At 36.7% G+C, this 20781-nt stretch overlaps 2 protein-coding genes across 12 annotated transcripts in view; one reads left to right on the top strand and one right to left on the bottom strand.

Moving 5' to 3' along the window:
• Nucleotides 1–1958, top strand: part of LOC124164226 — a 61143-nt gene extending 59185 nt beyond the window's left edge. For all 5 annotated transcript variants that reach the window (XM_046541456.1, XM_046541455.1, XM_046541458.1 and 2 more), the window contains one exon: nucleotides 881–1958. The gene's annotated coding sequence lies outside the window, so the exon portion shown is untranslated. The remainder of the gene's footprint in view (nucleotides 1–880) is intronic.
• Nucleotides 1959–8384: 6426 nt separating this feature from the next.
• Nucleotides 8385–18956, bottom strand: LOC124164106. 7 transcript variants are annotated; one of them, XM_046541284.1, is made up of 9 exons: nucleotides 18362–18956; nucleotides 18054–18080; nucleotides 10451–10634; nucleotides 10221–10373; nucleotides 9768–9908; nucleotides 9615–9680; nucleotides 9099–9504; nucleotides 8683–8872; nucleotides 8385–8568 (listed from the first exon to the last, which is right to left on the bottom strand). In XM_046541284.1, the coding sequence occupies exons 3-7, from the start codon at nucleotides 10632–10634 to the stop codon at nucleotides 9341–9343; spliced, it is 708 nt and encodes a 235-aa protein (XP_046397240.1). In that variant the 5' UTR covers nucleotides 18054–18080; nucleotides 18362–18956; the 3' UTR covers nucleotides 8385–8568; nucleotides 8683–8872; nucleotides 9099–9340. The 7 variants fall into 7 exon arrangements, with proteins under 7 accessions (XP_046397240.1, XP_046397239.1, XP_046397238.1 ...); XM_046541283.1 differs by having other exon boundaries at nucleotides 18371–18956; XM_046541282.1 differs by lacking the exons at nucleotides 18054–18080; nucleotides 18362–18956 and adding an exon at nucleotides 10721–10829 and having other exon boundaries at nucleotides 8657–8872.
• Nucleotides 18957–20781: the final 1825 nt, after the last annotated feature.

Genomic DNA, 20781 nt, shown 5'->3' with positions numbered 1-20781 from the left:
CTTGGAGTACCTCAGTATATATTATTAAACTAGTGAAGAAGATGTTCTGTCTTAGAAGATATGAATGTTAACTATATTGTGATTATGATAGCTGTGTCTTACCAAACTACTGTTTTATGAGTGTTACATATTAATTGTTCTTAGCTGATCTAGAGTGTTGAAAGATCTGTTCTTTTTTCATCACAGCCCAGATTCTGCAAAGTTCAGAGTATTTAAGTGAGCTGGGTGTTGTGGGTCAAATGATGGGTATATCTAGTTATGAAATTCTATTAATCCATTAGTGTGCTTAGAGGAAAGACATTAATTTTGGTTATTTGGGGGAAAGATAATTTTGTAAGCATTATGAATCCATTCTGGCATAATTTATTAGTTAAATGTGAATATTGTAATAAGCAAATGAGGAGTCATCATTTTTTAAAGTACCATTTTTGCATGTTTCACTAACTTCCTGGTCATGCTCGAATATTCATAGCACTGCATTAATGATCTTATTGCACTGTTGTTACTGTTTTAGCCTCAAAATGAAATATTTTTTTTTGCGTTTGCATATTTTCTTCAAAAATGCCAGCGCTACAATAGTTTGCATTGATGTGAATTTAAAATATTTACATCTCTTGACACCTCAAAATTGCAAGATGTAAAAAATTGGCCTTACATTGGTTCAGTAGAAATTCTATATGTATACCAGGTCTATTTTAGCTGCCATCTGCAAGGGAAGGCAGTTGAATCCTGATATATGAAAATTGCCATTTTAACTTTGCTCTCTAGGTTTCATGTGACTCAGATTCTAAATGATAATTTGTATGACATGTACTTGCTTTTTTCTAAAAGCAGAATGTTAGTGCTGAATAATTTATCGCATATTTATCATTTTTTACAGTTACGTCAGATTTTTAATGCTGTGTGGTGTTGATATTTTTACTAAATGTGGATTATCAGCCAAGACTGTTGTCTGTTTATTGCCTTGACATATGAGTAATCAAGACAGCATACAAATGTGTGCACGGGTTTACATAAAATAGTATGTATCATGTAATTGAAATGTAATAGTGGTTTTTATTCTTACAATTTTATTGGATTTTTGAGTGGGAGTGTAGTCATTTAAGTGTCAACTGGCTTTCATTCCAAGAAATAGCTACATACTAAAATTGTTTTAGGTGACAAGCTTATACAGTATGTGTACTGCTAGGCATTACTGGCATCTTGTATTTGTATTGTTACTAATTTAATTTCAAAGGTTTGGTATTATAATTGCCATCATTTTATGTGATGTTGTCTGAATTACCTTACTTAAAAATATTTTACCTTTAGCGAAATACATTGGCCATTTCCATTATTTCTAGTATATTTTATGAAGTGGTATGATGCATTATGTTTTGTGTGTTCAGATAATATTCTGCTCTAACTGTTGCACTTAAATAATGTGTCAATATTTATGGAGTAACTTGTTGTATTTATTTATCAACTAATTTATTCATATCCACTCTACAATCAAGTCTGTATTTTGGTTATTTATTTTTGTTATAAATCGTCTTTCAAATTCAGTTGTTGTTTCGCCTGCCCTGGTGGGGTTTCATGATCTTTGTTCAATGATGGAGAATCGTAAAATGGGTATTACCCTTGTATACTCAAAGGAGATATTGTTTTTTAAACTCTGTGACTGCTGTCATTTTGGCAGATGCATGTTGAAAATTATTTTGCACAAGTGTTTTTATTTTGAGTTATAATATTTTAACCAGTTGTGAAGAAATGAATTTTGCATTGCATTTGGTATAGGGTGATTAAATGCTGTTCAAACCCTTCCCCATAAGTATTGGGTGAAGATTTTGTTATATGGAATTAATATTTGTTTTTTAAAAGAAAACAAGATGTTTTCTTTGTATTACTTTGCCAGTGATTAAAGATACAGGTGCTTTCAGGAATCTTATACAGATATAATAAAAATTATTATTATAAAATTCGTATTTATTTATTATCGGAGATGACAAATGTGATTACTATATTTGACCACATAATAAATACATATCTGTTTTCAAGAATGATATCTCAGAAATCCTCCCCCCCCACCCCCAGGCCATCAGGCCATAATTGAGAAGGCCTCTGAAAAGGTTATCTCTTCTTAAATAGAAAATTCTATCACCCTCTGCTAAATACACTACACACCACGGAAAACCTAAGCAGCCAATGAACCTCATCAACAATGTTGCCGCCTGTTTTGCTCCATCTCCTCACCAGTCATCAGCAAATCCTATTCTCCCTGGTGCACCTTCTTCAATGTTGTCCACCGCTTGTCCTGTAATTTTTTCCCTGAATATTGTATTGGAGAATGCACCATACCAGCATTCATTGGGATGAATAAACACCACCACTCCACCAAGTCGTGCCTCCCATTCATTGAGCCTGTACCCCAACACGCTGCCTCCTTCGATAGTACTTTGATAGGACCATTGCTCACAGGGTAGGCCAATCGCCTTTTAGGATGCTAGCCAGACCCCCATAAACTTCTATTTTCCTTTGAAGCCCATACTATCTCCCTGCAGAGTTCATTTAGGGTGCTGATCAATTCTGTCATCATATTTTCGGTCACTGGGAGAGGATCTCCCGGCCCTCTCCCTAATAGAAATTCTCCCCATAAATGCTGCCAGCGTTGAGGGGAGAACTTGCAATTGGTGCACATCTGGGATGAACGAAAGTGTTAAGACACTAACCGGGCCAAATATTGCTCTCTAAGTCACACCAGTCAATTCTTCCCCTTACTGGGAGTCAAGAACCTCTTGAGAGGTGAATGCGCAATCAGTTGCACTACTGTGGTTACCATGATTTCGGCAGGGACTTATTGATCTAAAAGTATTGGGCCCAAGTGAAGGGGTTTTTCTGTTCTATAAATCCCTGGCCAAAATCATGGTAAAGGGTCTAGCCGGTTAAGATGGTGAAAAGTGCCCCCCGAGATTTTGAAAAATAAAAAATATACACATAAAGTGCATCAAAAATAATATGTTTCCCCAAAGTTTCAGGCCTCAACAATGGAAAATAACTCCAAAAAAAATTGAAACACAATTTTTAGTTTTTTAACCATATCTCCAGTATTTATTTCTTTAAAATCGTTATCGTGATTTTAAAATGAAAATACAGTTACGTTTTACCATCCTGATTTTTTTCATAAATTTTTGATCCAAAACTCAACTTTTACATAAGTTTGAAATTTTCAAAATTAAATTAAAAAATTTAGGAAACAAAAGTCACGCCGAAAAAAATATACATATGTTGTCACCCCTACCCTGAAGTATAATCTTAAATTTTTCAGATTTTTAAAATTGGTGGAACACGGTCAAAAACACGAGTAACTGCTTCGCGCCATTTGCATCTATGTATTCCAAAAGGATATTTGATTTGATTGTTGAGAGCAACTATAGTTGATAATATATTGTTGATCAGTTTCTAATATTATTGAGTAAAAATAAACATTAACATGAACAATGCCTATCGCACTTAGATTGATCGTAATTAGGGCCCCCGCGCACTGGCAACTTTTTCAAAGCAACTATTTAGTTGCTTAATGGAAGTTCAAATGAAACACACGGCATTGACTGTGGCCCCGCGCACGGGCGACTTTTTAGTTGCCGCAACTAAATAATTGCGTCCGGACCTATTCTGAGGGTGATTAAACTGTTGCCGCCAGGAATAGATCGCGTAGATGTTTACCCAACCCCGTGCACTGTCAACTTTTCAGTTGCTTGATGGCACTTCATCGGAGCGCATCATGGGAAGTGTTTAACAGGACGCGTTTTGCAAAGGTCTCATAGTTTTTAAGTTTTGGGATTATTTACTGTAATTTTAATTACTGAACATGCTCTGAATTTTATTTGGAAGCCTTATATTTATAACTTCACTTACTTCCATTAAATAAATACACAACAGCCTCAGAATAATTTTACACACATAGTTACAACTTCCCTTCATTTAACACCTTTCATTAAATTTTCTTCATCTTGATTTTCTTTATGCTCTTGAGATTCTTCGAAATTCTTTTCTTCACTTTCCTATTCTTCTCCTTTCTACTTTTCCAACTACAACTGTTTCACAGCACATTACACCAAGGATCTCTATATAATGCTGAGAATAATCTCAAGAGACTATATAATGCTGAGCCTTGGAATTTCTCGCATTCCATCTACGTTTCTGATCTTGATTCATTTCTTTTTCTTCGTTCAAGTCGACACCTTCAATTATTTCAATCATTTCTGTTGTTCGAAATGGGATTTATATTTAAAAACACCACATTGGGTAGGTTGATTTGTCCTTCCGCTACGGTGTATGCGTCACACCTTCACCCGACGCCACCATTTCTTTAATTTTTTCCTTCCGTTCTTTCTTCCCATTTCTCAATTTTACTGCAAATGTTGCTCCGACCTTTTGGGATTATTTGCGGTACTTTAATTTATTGAACAAGCCCTGGATTGAATTTGGAAGCCATAAATTCACAACCAACGGTCATATACCCTACGGAAAGATTCGGCAATCCATGTTAAAATTCGAGTCTTAAGTTCGACTGAGGCGGCGCCAATCGTTCGAATTTGGAGCTAATATGCACAGGTGTGGGTTACTCCATAGAACCACTTTTTTTCTTAATTTTTCGTTTAAAATTTAATGCTGAAATATAATCCTAACGTTCTTCTTTATTTTCTGGTTCAGTCTCTTTTCAGGTTCTTATCAATTTCACATTTTTTAAAATTAGTGAGCATTATAAAATGAAAGTTGTTTGAAAGAAGCAAATTACAATTAATAAAAGGCGGAAAGCGTTTAAAATTCACTCAAATTTATCATGGATTTAATGGAGGAATCGTACTTACATGTCAAAGATTAGTAAGTGATTCTGAACAGAGGATTACCAAAAACAAGGAAACACTGTGTATCCCCAAAGATTCCACAGTATTGCATCCGTGATTGCAATCCAAAGAATGCTGTACTGCAGCCAGTGACGCAACTAGGAATATGCTTTGGGGGTGGGGTGAGGATGAGATGGCATGGGGTGGGAAAATTTTTGAAATATGACATGCCACGATATACATTTTACATAATTTTGGCGCTAAAAATTTAAATTTAAGCAGATAAAGTTACTATATTTCAGTACTAGGTAATTTTTTAAATATCTTTTTTTCCTCTGATAGTTTGGGGGGGATCTATCCCCTCACCCCCCATATTTACGCCACTCACTGCAGCCCAATCCTTCCTAGCTCGCGTCATATTTTATTTTCTTGAGTTCCCTCCTCATGTGCTTCTCGATCCAGCATAGTCTCTTTTCAATAGTTTAGTCTCCTTTCCATGTATAACTAGATGGATGTATCTCTTCCCTGATATCTAGTCCCATATTAAATAGCCACTCCACCATTTTTACAGCTTCTCTAGTGCCTAATTTGCGATTAAAGCTATTGAAGATCATTCCTGGTACCTATATAAACCAGATTTATTTAATTTGATTAAGATATCTATTTTATTTAGGTGATTGGATTTGTGATCATTTTTAAGTAACTTGATAATGAATTGGAATTAAAGGCAACAAAATTTTAGATTAAACGAAAGTTCTATGAATTTCTACCAATTTTACTTGCAGTATAGTTTATCTAAATTACTCTAAAAAGAGGATAGTCCACAAGGACAAATACTGTACCCAAAACATTTTGTTCCTTTGCTTATTTTTTCGCTATCTCAAAATGAGCGCAACAACACAACTTGCTTCCACGATATCCATTGTAAACTGAGCTGAGAGGCAACTATTTAATCGCCAGTGCGCGGTAGCGAGCAACTCTTGGTTGAGTAAATTGTTTAGTTGCCGATGATTAAAGTTGCCAGTGCGCGGGGGCCCTTATTGTTTATAACCATACTGTTAAACTTTAATCTTCATTCGGGAGCAATGGATCTGACAGACTTGGCGCTTTTCTTGCCAATAGGTGTCATAGACCTTTTATACTCATAGTATCTGTTTGCTTTCTAACGCTACATGCAGCCTTTCGGTTTTCGCATTTATGCCAACATATCAGTTAAGAATTTAATTGTTAATGCAAGCAATAGACTTTCCCTGCCAAGCATAATTAAGCAAAATAATGGTAAAATAAAGCGAAATAAAAACTTGATCGGATATATAATATGTATATCCTTGTATTATACATAACAAATAATAATTAATTTATGTGTTAGACTACGCTAGTTAAGGCGCTTATGAGTTTAAAAGGCGAACTACTGAGCCGCGCTAAGAGTCATTTATGTTATTTTACATCTTTGCCTGCTAGGCAAATTGTGCCTGAACACAGCAATTCCAATACTGCGCCTGACGAAAGGTTAAGCCCCCAAGCTTCTACAAATACGTCTGCCGAAAATGATTGTTAAGAATGATCTCCTGACTCTAATTAACTTTGTATTTATCACCTACATTTAAGCCAACTTCCTAATAGTATGAGAATATGACAGAATATTCGGGGAAGGGTTTTCGACGAGACAATGACACCTCCTCATTGTTAATGCCAGCAATAGGCTTTCTCTGATGCCTAATTTCTTAATCAGTGAATGTGAAACAATACGTACGAGTCACGTGCAGCACTGAGAGAGAAAATTATTCGGATAAATTGCTAAGTGAGAGACAGGTTTCCATGAATGTTGATTATAAAAGTCTACATGCGTGTACATTGTAAGAGTTAGTCCAATTCCGTAGAAAAAATAGGGCAGTCGAATAATCTCGTCCGTTGGCACCTGGTATTCACCGAGACGGAAGAGGAACCAGAGACACCACATTCGGAAGGAGCAATGGCGGGATTTCAACTTGAGAAAAGTGCAATTATTGTATTCCAAAAGAACCAGGCTGCTGCCCTATGACATACGAAGTTGAGTCGTAGAGGGTTCCATTTCTCAGTTTAGGAACGCGAAGAGATACGATACCCTATATTAAATAACTGACAGGGTTAGAGATTGTGATGTTAACGATATCGTTACCATATGGTATGACGAAATGTTTATTGTAACAAAATAAAGATAGTGTTTTTCGCCCTTCTCTATGAATGGTATTATATAATGGAGATATTGTTTACAATTAATTTTAAAATGTAAAAAAAAATCATTTTGCAATAAAGCATAGCTACTGCTGCATATGACTTCATTTTTACATTGTATACCCATTCTATTTCTTGGTTTTACAAACATACTGTTAATACCTTCATCGGTAGAGCATTACATTAAAGCCAATATATCTGTTCTAATGGACAGTCATGTCTACAAGGAAACAGAATATGGATTAAAATGTGTAAGGCGTGGCATTCACTGCAAGGAAAAAATCGCACACAAAAAGTCGCTTAACACAGCTTAGTTTATGAAGGAATTTCTTAGGAAATTAGTGACGTGGTCTAGTTCAAAGATATTTTGTGCCGTAAATGGTGTACTAGTATGACTTAGGCCGTTTTACTCCGGTCACATCACTGCGCAATCTTACGTATATACGAAAGCAGAGTCAAAATTGCTTCGTGAAAAGCGGTGAATTGCTACAACGCACGAGAGCATGTGCTGCTATCAGGGGGGAAAATAGGCCCTCCTCTAACTGCAGGCTCGGATTCTCGCAATTTCAACAAATGTTTTCAATACATACCCAGTCAACACACATGAGTCCTATGTGAAGTCTTAAAGAGCTCATACAAATTTGTATGAGTCTTATGACACGGTCTCAAATGCCTCATGAGGAGGTCTTTATGAGGTCTTATGCAATCATACAAGAGTCATGAAGGATGTCACGTAAGACTCCTAAAGACCTCCAGCATGAGGTCCCGTAAGACTCCTATAAGACCGTAGCTGCGAAGGGGGCGCCATCTGTTGATTGATGGTAGAACTACGATCTATCATCGCTTAATTATACCGAAAGATGGCGCTAAAATCGATTCATAATACGCCGGGTTGCCTATATAACCCCCGGGAGACCACAGTACCGTCTGTTAATAATATAGTAATTCCGTTGTTCTAAAACTTACTGACCATGAATATTACTGGAAAAAAGCAGTGAAAGAAACCAATCTTCTTTGTTATTAAAAAGGAAATAGAGTAGCTACACATTCAAACACACTAGGGAGAGGTATAAAAATACCAAAACATTAACCTACTCAATAGAAATAACCATTTAGAGAAAAGTTTCCAGTTAAAAAAGTAGACAGCCATCAACCAATCTCCCAAGGTTTTGGTTCCTTGGCAAATAGTATCAATTACCTAGATGTTAAGCTGGCAGAGGCTGAATTAACAAATGCATTCCTCATCCTGTTAATAAATCACCTGAAATTATAAAACGAACTGACAATAAAGGCAACTAAACCACTAATGGAAGGAAGCATGGGAAGTCATAAGTAGACATATAATTCACTTTACAGGCATGAACAATTTTTTATTGGACACGAAATGGGAACAATATCAACAACTAAACAGCAGGAACATTTTTTTTTTCGGCATACTTCAAACGGTCTCCTGCATGCTGCAGCCACTGCTTGGCTACTCTCTCCAAGCTGGCAATGTTGCTTGAACAATGGGACTCCATTACAGCAGCTGGAAAATATATTCATCATAAGGGTGATAGAAAATAACTATAAGGCTGAGGAAATGATTAAGTAGACTTCATAAGCCACCTAAATACCATTCAGGAGGAAAACTTATTCATACCAATCAATGTATCTGCAAACTTAGTAGTTCTTAAAGACATGGTATCTTGGGAGCACCCTCCTTTCTTGCTCCCATGCTGTGGACCAGTCCACGTCAGTTGATATGCTAACTCATTAGTCAGGAGGGTCGACAACACCCTCCTCAGGTGGGCATCTCCACTTGCTCCTCCAATGAGTTTTACTTTCAGCTTCTGCGAAGTGCAAGAAAGATCTCAATTAGAATGTTTTGGATCATCATACCCAGTTCCTAAGGAATTCACAATGCTTATTATTTCAGGAAAATGTTTAAAATTCATAATGCTTATTATTTCAGGAAAATGTTTAAAATTCATGGCTCATTACTACAATGAAAACCTTGCATAGAAACAATATATTTCACATCTTAAGAAATATGAATCAATTGAAGATATGGCTCACCAACTGTTTCCGGGCTTGCTCATCACTCAGTAGTTTTCCCTCAAAAGTTGTAATTTCTCTGACTGACTTTAATGGAAAAGTTGGCAGAGCATCTAATGTGCTCGACATTTGGGCACCAGAATAACTCTCTAATCCTTCATTTTGAAGGAATGCCAGCACAAAGTCAAGCTTATTACTTAGCGTCTCATTCTTCCTTTCCATATTATCTAATCTGGCATGCAAATTTGCAAATTCTCTTTTCATTAGAGCTGCAATGCTATATTCTGAAATATAGTATGCAATGCAGGGATTAAACTGATTGATAAAGACATATTAAAACCAAGATTTGAAGTAAAAATACCTCCTCCAACGTCATCTGTCTCTATAGGAGAAGGCAGAGGTCCTTCTTCATTGTCACCACCAAGACCTGAAAACAAAAATAGCAATTCAATGCCAAATATAACCTCTTTCTGCAAATCACCTTCTGAATGACAAATTACATAATCCATTATCATCCATCATTAATATATTTCCTACCATTCGTTTCCACATTAATTTTGACCGAACTTGGTCCACTTTTAGATGCACAATTTTCATGAACTTCTGGAAGGCAAAGGTAAGGCATCATTATTGGGACTATTTAAATTCCTTCAACACAAACTTTGTCCATACATTATTGAGAAAACCAACCATTTTCAATGATGCCCGACTTCATAGTATTTGATGATTTTTTAATGCTTCCACTGCACTGAGGCCTTTGAATGCCTTTAGTGTGTTCTCCACGAGACAATCCCACAGGTGGAGGGGGCAACTTATCTAAAAGATCATCACCTAGAATAAAAGAACATATTTGGAGAACAATTACTCTTTCGTCAGGCTTTTAAGAACAACAAACAACTTTTGTTGTTCTTGAAAGCCTGACGAAACCAGCAGCTTAGCACGGCGAAACTGTTGCCTAATACTATGAAATTAATTGATTGCAAAACCAAAAGCCTGAATACCATAAACAATGAGCTACAAAAATCGACAAATAAAAGATAACTCCTATTGAGGCTGAGGAGCAGTAGATCCTTATCCACCAAGAATATCCAATCCTCAGTGGATGAGGAACCATCCAGTATTCATGATGGAACATATTCCTACCTTCACTTCCAAGTTCCACCATATCATCAAAATGTTTCCTTTTTCTCTGCCTCTTCCCTTTGTTCCCTTGGGTTGCCCAGAGTATATGATCCTCATCCTCAGTGCTAACCTGAGCCATTCTGCTCTCCACTTTTCGTGCTTGCTCCTCGGTATCTGGAGTGAAAGAATGAATTTAGTTTCACTTCCTCTCAAATCTGTCCACCATTAGAAAAAATTTTGTATTATCATACCATAAGGCCCTAGTATTCTATCATAGGTATCTTTATGCCAGGTAGCATCAGGCTCAAGCTGACGAGAAACAGCAGTCCTCGATGACACATTTCTTGGCCACCTGTAGACTCCTTCTACTTCATTAATCCAGCTGCTGGGAATAGATGCACACCAGTCTTCAGCTAACACAACATAGTAGTACATCTGCAATTGAAGTAAGAAGCATAATAATATAATATCAAACTTTTGGTATACCAATACATCCGTGGATATAGTATAGAACTACAAACCAGAAGACCAAGGTTTAACATTTCCAAATGTACAGGAACACCTCTTTTCTTCAAATAATTTTTCTTTCATGCTGTATGAGTATGCAGCAAGGGAAAATAGCAGACTTTTTCACTGCTATATGGTAGGCGAATAGCCTTGGAAAGAATCTGGTCAACATTGATAATTTTTTCTGTACTCCACTTCCCTCCGACATGAATATCCAAGGAACGAGAATCCAATGGATAAAATGGCATGCTTTCCGATTCCTCTAGCACATTGCCAATCACAACAGGAGTGTCATTCTTTACTCCTATCACTGCTATTTTTACAAGCTCCTTAGTTCTCAAGAAGCAGCAATTGTTTGCAGTACTTTTACTAGATAACACAAAATGGTTGAACTCTAATTTTTCATATGCTGCACACAACCCAGCAATCTTTTTATTTAGTGGCTTCAACATAATTGGGTACTTCTTGATTGGATGACCCTCGGGCTTTTTAAGCATTGACTTTTCATGCAGGCGGTTATGCAACTGTGAAAGAGGTTTTACCTGTTTCCTAAGAGCCCTTTTCATGACTCCCAAGTGATTTTCAAATGGAAATGCACTAAATGCATCCAAAGGACAACCTAGTCCTTTCACATCATTGGCCAAATGAATTAGGTTGTGAACATTATATGTGAGTGCTTCTTTGCCATATAACTTGCTAAAAGACTTCACAAAATACATAAGCAAACTTCTGGCATATTCATTGTACACAATGCAGTTTACTTCATCACAGAGAATTGAAATAGCTACGTGAAGACAAAGAAAATGCCTTAAATACTTCTCTGGCAGATAGTTATGCAGAAGAGAGGGTCCCACATAAAGAAGAAAGAGCCGGAATTCTGTTGCCTTGTATCGGCAGACATCATCAAAGTTTCTGGTTTTTCGTGCAAATTCAACACCAATCCATGAGGCAACTGAGATTAATCGCCTGGAAAGGCACTCCCTTCTACGAGGTGGTAGTTTCAACTCGGCATTCCCCTTTCTCCAAAGCAGTAGCAGCTTCTTCATAACACCTAAACAAACTAAATGCATGTAATCTAGGGGAAATTGGCTGACCATTCCCAACTCTGCAATTTCTTCAAACGGGGAAACACCCACATGATGTCCAATGTCTGCCCGGCAACGGAATGACTCATCAGTTCTAAGCTGACAGTTCAAGTCACTGAGGATGATACGATGGTTGCTCTCATACCCTTTCTGAATGCATTTTCCACAACAGTTAAAACCCATGTGACCCTTAGTGGCTGTAACAAATGAGCGGGCAGGAGTGTCACAAATGATAGCTCTTATTTTTATTCCAAATGACTTTTTGTCATTTTGAAATCCACTTTCCTGCAACATTTTGAACTCTTCTACCAATTCTTTAAGCAATTCTTGTGGCGTTAAAGTTAATTTTCCATAGCTGTGATGTACTCCTATTACAAATGGGGATAGCTGTACTTTTTTACAATATATCCGTCCTAAAATAGCCCAAAACACACTTCTACTGCTTTTTGCTAAAGGGAGGCCATCAATGTTTAAATCTATTTCAATAACGTCACTGAAGCAATCACTATCCACTTTCTGCAATTGTTCACCCAATGCCTTTTTTAGGCCATAATGCAAATATTCGCCACAACTAGTTTTTTTTAAGTTGTTGCTTCTTGGTGTGCATAACAATGCTCTAGCAGTGGTAGGAAGACCCTCCAGCTTACCTTCTGAGACCAATATTTTTAACAGCTTGTCCACAGTACTATGAGCTACATTGTTTTCAATGCTCCAATGGGCAAGGGCGTTCTTTAATTGACTTTCATTGGCATGAAACTGTGGTTCTAATGTTCCACGGGCAATATCCCTTTCAGGTGACTGATCATTATCAACAACTGGAGTTGAGGGCAAGTCTGTGACTGAAGGTAAGATATCAGTGTGTTCTGAAGGTGAATGCAGATGAGCAACGTCTATTTCATCAAAGTGATTAGGCAATGCATCCACGTCACCAGTAGAGTGATTAGGCAATGCATCCAGTTCACCGGCAGTACTACCAGAGCTGTTGAATTGTAGTCGTATTTTCTTAAGCCTTCTATATTTTTGACTCTCCGAGAGATCAAGGAATGATTTCTGCTTCCTCATATCAATTTCAACCTGCAGGAGGAATAGCAAATTCAAAGGGATAGAGTATGTTTTAAAGGCCAGATATTTAAATGTCACAATAAAATTATATTATTCATATCCCAGGCAGATAAACATTACCCAGTCAGCACACAGAAGTATATAATATGTATTATTTACTTTGAGCCAAAGTAAATCTTAAGTAAATGATACGTATTGCTTTGATATTGAATACATCAATAATACGTCTATATGTCCCACTTTATTTTGTAAATAATACGTATTACTAATACGTCAATTTACGTAAATGATATACATAAATAATACGTCAATGATATATGTATCTGGAATGTAAATTTTCATCCAACAACATTGCCTAGATCTCCACATAATATCCGAAGTTGCCATATGTAATATCCTTTTGTATATTACCTAATATCCAATTTTCATCCAATAATATTGCATGAATATCCAAAAAGTATCGAAATTATTAAAACAAAAACTAAAAACTCTGTTCTGGTGGCAGTATGTATTTAGTGCAATCATGGAAGTACTAGTGCATCCATTGTGCCATTTAGTGTGAGGGACAGCTTCAGCATTTTGAGGCGTTTACATGCATTTGAGAACATCCTGTCTAGGAAGTAGAGAGCCTTCATCAACATAATGTAACATGCTAATGTGTTTTGCATTGTTCTGGAACACTGTGGGAACACTTACCAGTTTGTTTTAGACTTCTACCTGACAAATAATTAAATAAAGAATAAAATCAGTGAGATTCTGGTTTAACATGGTCTACGGAGAAAATAGAAAACACATAGAGTGCTGCTTTGACAAAACAATTTTATTTAACTAAATATTACACATATTTTTACAAATATACCACACAATCTCAGAAATATATAAGAAATTTAATTCATTAGACACAACAAAGGGGCCAGGCCCAGATGGTATTCCACCTCTGGTGCTTAATTATTGTCAAGAGGTTTTAGTGGATTCTCTCACGGAATTATTTACTCAGTCTATCCATCAAATGTAAAAAAAAACGATCGTATTGCATGAGTAAATTCAATAAGCATTGTAAGTTAAAAGTCAGTTCAAGAAGTAGTCAGAATTTCGATTACAAATAAAACCAGCCAAATATTTTCTGAATATTTTGATAAGTGTTGATAAATAACAGATACCGTAAGAAATGCCCTTGTTCAATATATACGAAAAATAAAGGCCAATAGGATCAATATCAATGTTTTTGCCTAATCATCCTTCCTTAAGGTCAACAGAATCCATGAAGAACCAGCTCACTTTTCCTCGTATTTCTTCATAATTGGCATTTGGAAAATTCTTTCTTACTACACCTGTGAACAATATTAGATAAACACTTTATTAAAATCTATTAGTGATACATCTAATTTTTCTAATTAAAGTTAGTCATTTTGTTAAAAAGTAATCTCTATTAATGGGATTTTCCCTAAAGCTATATAAATGCCAACAGGGCAATTTCATCTCAAATCAGGCAGATTGCACAAAATCATGTCAGGTGACCATCACCGATTTCTCTGAAATTTATATATGTGAAAGCAGTATTCTTATGATGAATAATGATGCCTTTATCTCAGCTCAGAACCGAACCGTCATAAAGTTACCGTCCTTTGAACATTGCAGTGTCAGGCGGTGAAAGTAGCACCTGTACATGGCATCGACAGTTTTATGTCTTGGTAGTTAACAGACACGGGACAACTAAAGCTCGCTCTGTAATGCACACAATCAAACAGGCTGTGACTCTAACAAATTCAGATATAATGACATATGTACAGTACTCAAAATCTCACCATGAATGACTTGTGTGTTTCCGAAAAACCTGGTCAATTTCAAAAATCACTGCAGTGTCTTTAGAAGAGAATGACATTAGTGTCTTGCTTATACATCCACAAGGTCCATCGAATAGTTTCACATGGCCCAAAGTAGAAGACTTATGTGAAGTGCCATTGAAAAATACTCTGTGCAAATTGCGACTCATTCACAGTTTCCAGCCGGTAGCAGTGGGTGTTTGCACACATTGGATGCCGTGGAAGTAAACAAGATTGAACTTGCTTTCACTCAATAGATGTAACCAATCATTCAGATATGAACTTTTCACTGTTATGAATGCTATGTAGAATGGAACTTCATTTTTTATCCCCATGAAGGTATGCAATCTTGGTGTAAAAGAGTCTAAAACATGCCTAAATTTGACATGCCTTAAAACAAAAAGTATAAAAATACTACCTTTTTTTATTTTTTTAATTGAAAGCAGAACATTTAAACTACCCCCTGAGAAATTTTAAAGAAAATAAAAGGTGGCCTTTTTTTAGTAATAAATTGTTAAATAATGACTAATTTTTATTGTTTAAACAAGTCCTATTTGTTTATTATTGCTTCAAATGACTTGCAAGTTATGCCATAATGTGCATGAATGAATTTTCTTCAAAATGAAACAATAACCACTGCATTACAGGCCATGGTTCCTTAGTAATCAGCATTTATGTGATTTTTCATTTTTTTACTGTGAGGCCTGACACTGCAATGTTCAAAGGAAGGTAACTTTATGACGGTTCGGTTCTGAGCTGAGATAAAGGCATCATTATTCATCATAAGGATACTGCTTTCACATATATAAATTTCAGAGAAATCGGTGATGGTCACCTGACACCCCTCTGCCTGATTTGAGATGAAATCCCCCAACAGTCAACAAAGGAAATTTCGAAAAAATCTGTTCTAAGTGTAAAAATTGACAAGTTATTCACATTGAAAATTCGAAGTACTAATTTGATGTGAGAATTTAATTCGCAATAACTTAAAACCAATGTGTACAAACCTAAAGACTAAAATACCCCTTCAACAAATATGATTACATTTTGAAGGAAGCTAAACTTATGACTCGACAGCGAATTTAAAAAATGGAAATAACTTTAAATGACTCAATAAATAGTTAAGCCGGGAAGTTTTTCTTCATAATCCTCCCACCATACAGTGATAAAATGCGTCAAGCATAAAAATAAAATTAAGGGTAAGCATATGCAACGTTTTTCAATCCACAGAAGATGGATTGAAAAGATGATTGACTGAGCTGTCTCAGGAAGTGTAAGAAGGTTGAAAATATTAAGAATACGCTTCACTTAAAATAAAAATTGTTGCAATGAGCAACACTTCTACTTACCCAGATTCTGGTGAAGGAAGAAAAAAGAGAACTTCAGCGGTTGATAAACTTTTGTTGGAGAAGTTTCGAAAAAAACAACACTACAAATTTCGTTGTAACGGTAGATGACTACGCAGGTGCTGGTGAAACAGGTAAAAGAAGAGCTTTAGAGGTTGATAAACTTCGGCAGGATCAATTTCGCTAACGACGAACACAACACAGTTAACGTAACATCAATCGTTGCAGCAGGTGTGCGTCGAAGTAGTTAAGGGACGCATGTGCGCCATGTGTGTATCGATGGAAATCGACTATTGGTGGAATCGACCATCGATGGTATCCCAAATCGATAGGTCGAAATCGCGGGCGGGAGTCAATCTTGGCATTCAAAAAATTAAGTTTCGCCTTACGACTTGAGGAATAAATCCCACTGAGAAATATATCTTTTTTGTGTCATCGCCTCAGTAGATTAAAAAGCACGAGTGAAATCACATTTTGAAAAGCATTCTTCTTTATGAAACGAGGAAAACTTTTCATGGCAGGATTTTTTTACATCTTAAGGGAATTGATTGATCTTTGAATAAATCTGCATTTCATGGCAACCCAGGCGGACAGCGTTCTTGGATGTTCCGAACAGAAATGATAAAACAAAGGTGGTAGGCATTTTCTCGGGCGTTCACCTGCGTTACAACACAGCCCAGTTGGATAGCGCTCATGAGTGTTCCAGAACAGAAAGGCAAACACCCTAGGTAGGTGCTCTACTGTGTTCCTCTAGTGCATTTCTGGAACTGCGTTTGCGAACGTGCAAAAAAAGAGGAACCCCCTGCTCCGTACCACTAGAAAGAAGTCTCTCTTGGGGCTCAGTACAGCAGTGAAAACTCCCCCGTCTCGAAAGGGTCAAGTAGTTATTCTTATTTTGTTACAATATCATTTAGTAACACCTATGACTCAGTTATTACGAACACAAAAGCCTATTGTCAAAAAATAGTCCGCGAATATCCCACAATGGTTTCCAATGTCCGTGGGCGAAATAGGAATATAGGGGATCAAAATAGGATATTCCAGGAATATCCCGTAATGGTTTGCAATAACCCTTGGACGAAATAGGAATATTGGGGATCAAAATGGGATATTCCTGGAATATCCTCTGCTGTGTGGGTAGTCCAGTAAATGAACTATCTGGCATGAATCCATGAAAATGGTTTATGTATATTGGACGTAAATATATGTATATTTTACGTCAATTCTAAAAGTATATGGAATGTAAATAATTTACATTCAGTTTACATTAAATGCATCGATAAATGGGTCAGAAAATAGGTTTAAATCAATCACGTATTAAATAAGACAGCATTTTATGTTGACCTAAAATAAAAGTTAACAACATTTTCCATGTAAATATTTTCGAGTATATGATATGTAAATTTTACATATTTCAATATACTTTACATAGTTTACCAAGATTGACTTAAAAAATATGTATATAATACCTCGTGTGCTGACTGGGTAATGTTAGCATTAAATACACATTTAAAATGTACAGTCCTGTTCAAAAAAATCTTAACACCTCGGGGCCGAAAAATTCTAATGTAATCTTATGCTAAAATTTCAGGCTGATATTGTGATAGCCGGCAGCCACTATTTTCCACCGTAGAATTATGTTTGGTATGTTTGATAAAAAGAGTCATGGTCAATAACCATAATTTCTATTTATATGTCGATAAACAGATTCAACACATAATTTCCCTTCATGACTGTCGTACCGTGTCATATTTTTGTTTATCAATTGTGCTAATGGTTTCTACATATTATTATATTATTCTAGTTCCTCAAAATAGATTAAACTGGAATTTTCATCATGGTACACCCTTACGCACATGTAGAGCAAGATCAGGGTGAATATAATAAACAATTCATGAACACATCTCACCCGCCGCAATTAATTATATTTAATAAGGGTGTTTGTGCGATAAAGTCCAGTCTGGGAGAATTTTCTCCCAGACGACCCTATCGCTCATTTGCCGATATTAGTATTGTATGAACGTTACTCACCTCGATTTTCAGCACGATGTACACTTTCTGCGAACCAGACGAGGTGCAAGATGCACACGAGGGTCCGATAAAACAAGCCGATCCCAGGAAAAACGGGTCGAAACAAAGCCGGATCAGTAGAGCGGTCCAAAGAAGGTATGGTGATAATATTTTTTTAGGAATCCAAAGGAAGAGCAAAGAAGGATGATCCAAAACATGTCCCGATTCCGTGAAGGGTTCAACAGCAGGGCGAGAAAAAAATTAGTCACGTAAATATATTTCATTGCGAACTCATTATTATAAATTGTGCAAAAGGAATGCATACGAACCAAACTGACCTCGGAAATTCAAGACGATGTCCGGGCACGCACGCGTCCTACGACGACACTCAAGTCCACCAAATGTCAAAACAGACCCAGAAAAATCGGGCAAGTAAAACGATGCAATAGTCCGATTCAGGCAGGGTGAAAATCAAAGAAAGTCCGAAGGAGGCAGGGTCAAAATAGATTCACTGAGCGGAATGTCCAAAGCGGTGCGAGGGTCGAAAACGGGAGAGAGAGGTCCAAATTACGCGCGAAGTCAATAAAGGTTCCGTTAGGGTAGTTCAATCAGGTGCGGAGGTCAAAACAGGAGAGCAAAGTCCAAACGAAGCAGAGGTCAAATAATACAAGAAGCCGAGTCGCAAAACAAACACACCGAATCACAAGGAAACCCACGCGCCCACGCCAGCTAACAACTGAATGTGTCGTTTCTGTGGTCTACCACAAGGGGGCCGATTGTGTAACTATGGTGTAACTTTCCGTTCGTATTTTCGCAATACCGCCATTTTAAATTTATTCCGCGCGGAATTACGAAGTTACAGGGGAAATAAGAATACAGGAGAAATATACCCACACCGTTGGAATGGTGGAGAATTAAGAAAAAAATGTACTTAATAATCCATTGGTCCAATCTTTGGTCTATAAATGTCTCCTCGATTTAGTATATCTCAAAGACATTATACGTCCTCTATTTTTTTAATGTCTTACGTTCAGAGGCAAGTTCACCCTCATTATTTGGGAAATGCACTCGTACATTAACTTGTACGTGTAAATATCCGTGTAACCAGACCTTTAGACCTACTACTAGTCGAGTCGAACAAGAGTCACACAGCATGAGCCGTGAAGACCTCTTTAAGACCTCCTAGAGTCGAGTCTAAAAGAGGTCTCACGTACGACCTCTTATATGACCTCATCACGACTCCTGTGTTGACTGGGTACTAACCTGCGCAATGATTTTTCCAGGGAAACGGCCAGTATGCATATTCGAAAAGGCGATATACCAGAGTCCTCTGGATGGCAGTTCTCTACACTACTACCTCATAGGGTCCACATATTCCATTGATGAATAGAAAACACAGGAGCACATAACACTCGTCAAGAACCTCGCCGGATTATCTGAACCGGAACACATATTTTTTAAAATTACTACTTATGCACAGTTCAAACCTAATAATTGAAATACGTGGATCAACACTAATAAAAATTTAAGGTAATAGTATTAAAGGAACCATTAAGTGTAGAAAAACTTACCTCACGTAGGCGGGAAGACGTTGCTTGGTGTCACTTGTCCCTTCGGCATATTTGAAGCCATTTCGCTCTTCTCTCAGTATTTTGAGGGAAACTTAAATTTTTAAACACGTCCTTGGTGCTAATGGAGCAATTAGGAGCCGAACTACAACCTATTGTGCCGTATTTCTACTACAAATAACGGAATATCTTGCCGAGCAACTGCCAGCCACATTCACTTTCTATGTGTAAACAACAAGTGCAGAGAACAAAGATGGTAGGATGCGACGACTCAACTTTGTAGTGTATTATCAACAATCCAGAGGACTCTGCGATATACCAATTATCACCGCTTCTGTCATATTCGCGCAGTAATTAGGAATTTAAAGTTTAACAGTATGGTTATAAAAAATAATTACGATCAATCTAAGTGTGATAGGCATTGTTCATGTTAATGTTTATTCTTAATCGATAATATTAGAAACTGATCAACAATAGTTGCTCTCAACAATCAAATCAAACATCCTTTTGGAATACATAGATGCAAATGGCGCGAAGCAGTTATTCGTGTTTTTGACCGTGTTCCACCAATTTTAAAAATCTGAAAAATTTAAGATTATACTTCAGGGTAGGGGTGACAACATATGTATATTTTTTTCGGCGTGACTTTTGTTTCCTAAATTTTTTAATTTAATTTTGAAAATTTCAAACTTATGTAAAAGTTGAGTTTTGGATCAAAAATTTATGAAAAAAATCAGGATGGTAAAACGTAACTATTTTCATTTTAAAATCACGATAACGATTTTAAAGAAATAAATACTGGAGATATGGTTAAAAAACTAAAAATTGTGTTTCAATTTTTTTTGGAGTTATTTTCCATTGTTGAGGCCTGAAACTTTGGGGAAACATATTATTTTTGATGCACTTTATGTGTATATTTTTTATTTTTCAAAATCTCGGGGGGCACTTTTCACCATCTTAACCGGCTAGACCCTTTCAGTGTTGTGGAAGTAGAACTGGAAGAGGATTTTCCCAGCAAGCAAAAGGTGGGAGATACTGTAACTATGTGGAACATGAAATTTAGCTGGATCAAACATCTTGACCAGGGGCGCACCCAGGAATTAAGGCTAGGGGGGTTTTAGGTGCAACTAATACTTATGGGTGTGGGGGTATTGCATACCAACCCGGGTAAGCATGAGTAG

The sequence above is a fragment of the Ischnura elegans genome, chromosome 8 (assembly GCF_921293095.1).
Source record: "Ischnura elegans chromosome 8, ioIscEleg1.1, whole genome shotgun sequence".
In the NCBI taxonomy this organism is placed as follows: domain Eukaryota; kingdom Metazoa; phylum Arthropoda; class Insecta; order Odonata; family Coenagrionidae; genus Ischnura; species Ischnura elegans.
The sequence above is the reverse complement of the archived record's forward strand: the minus strand, read 5'-3'. Positions and strand labels throughout refer to the sequence as shown.

Bases quoted from the DNA above. Each gene is read 5' to 3' on its own strand.
- LOC124164106 (XM_046541280.1), bottom strand. From the start codon at position 12,853: ATGAGGAAGCAGAAATCATTCCTTGATCTCTCGGAGAGTCAAAAATAT.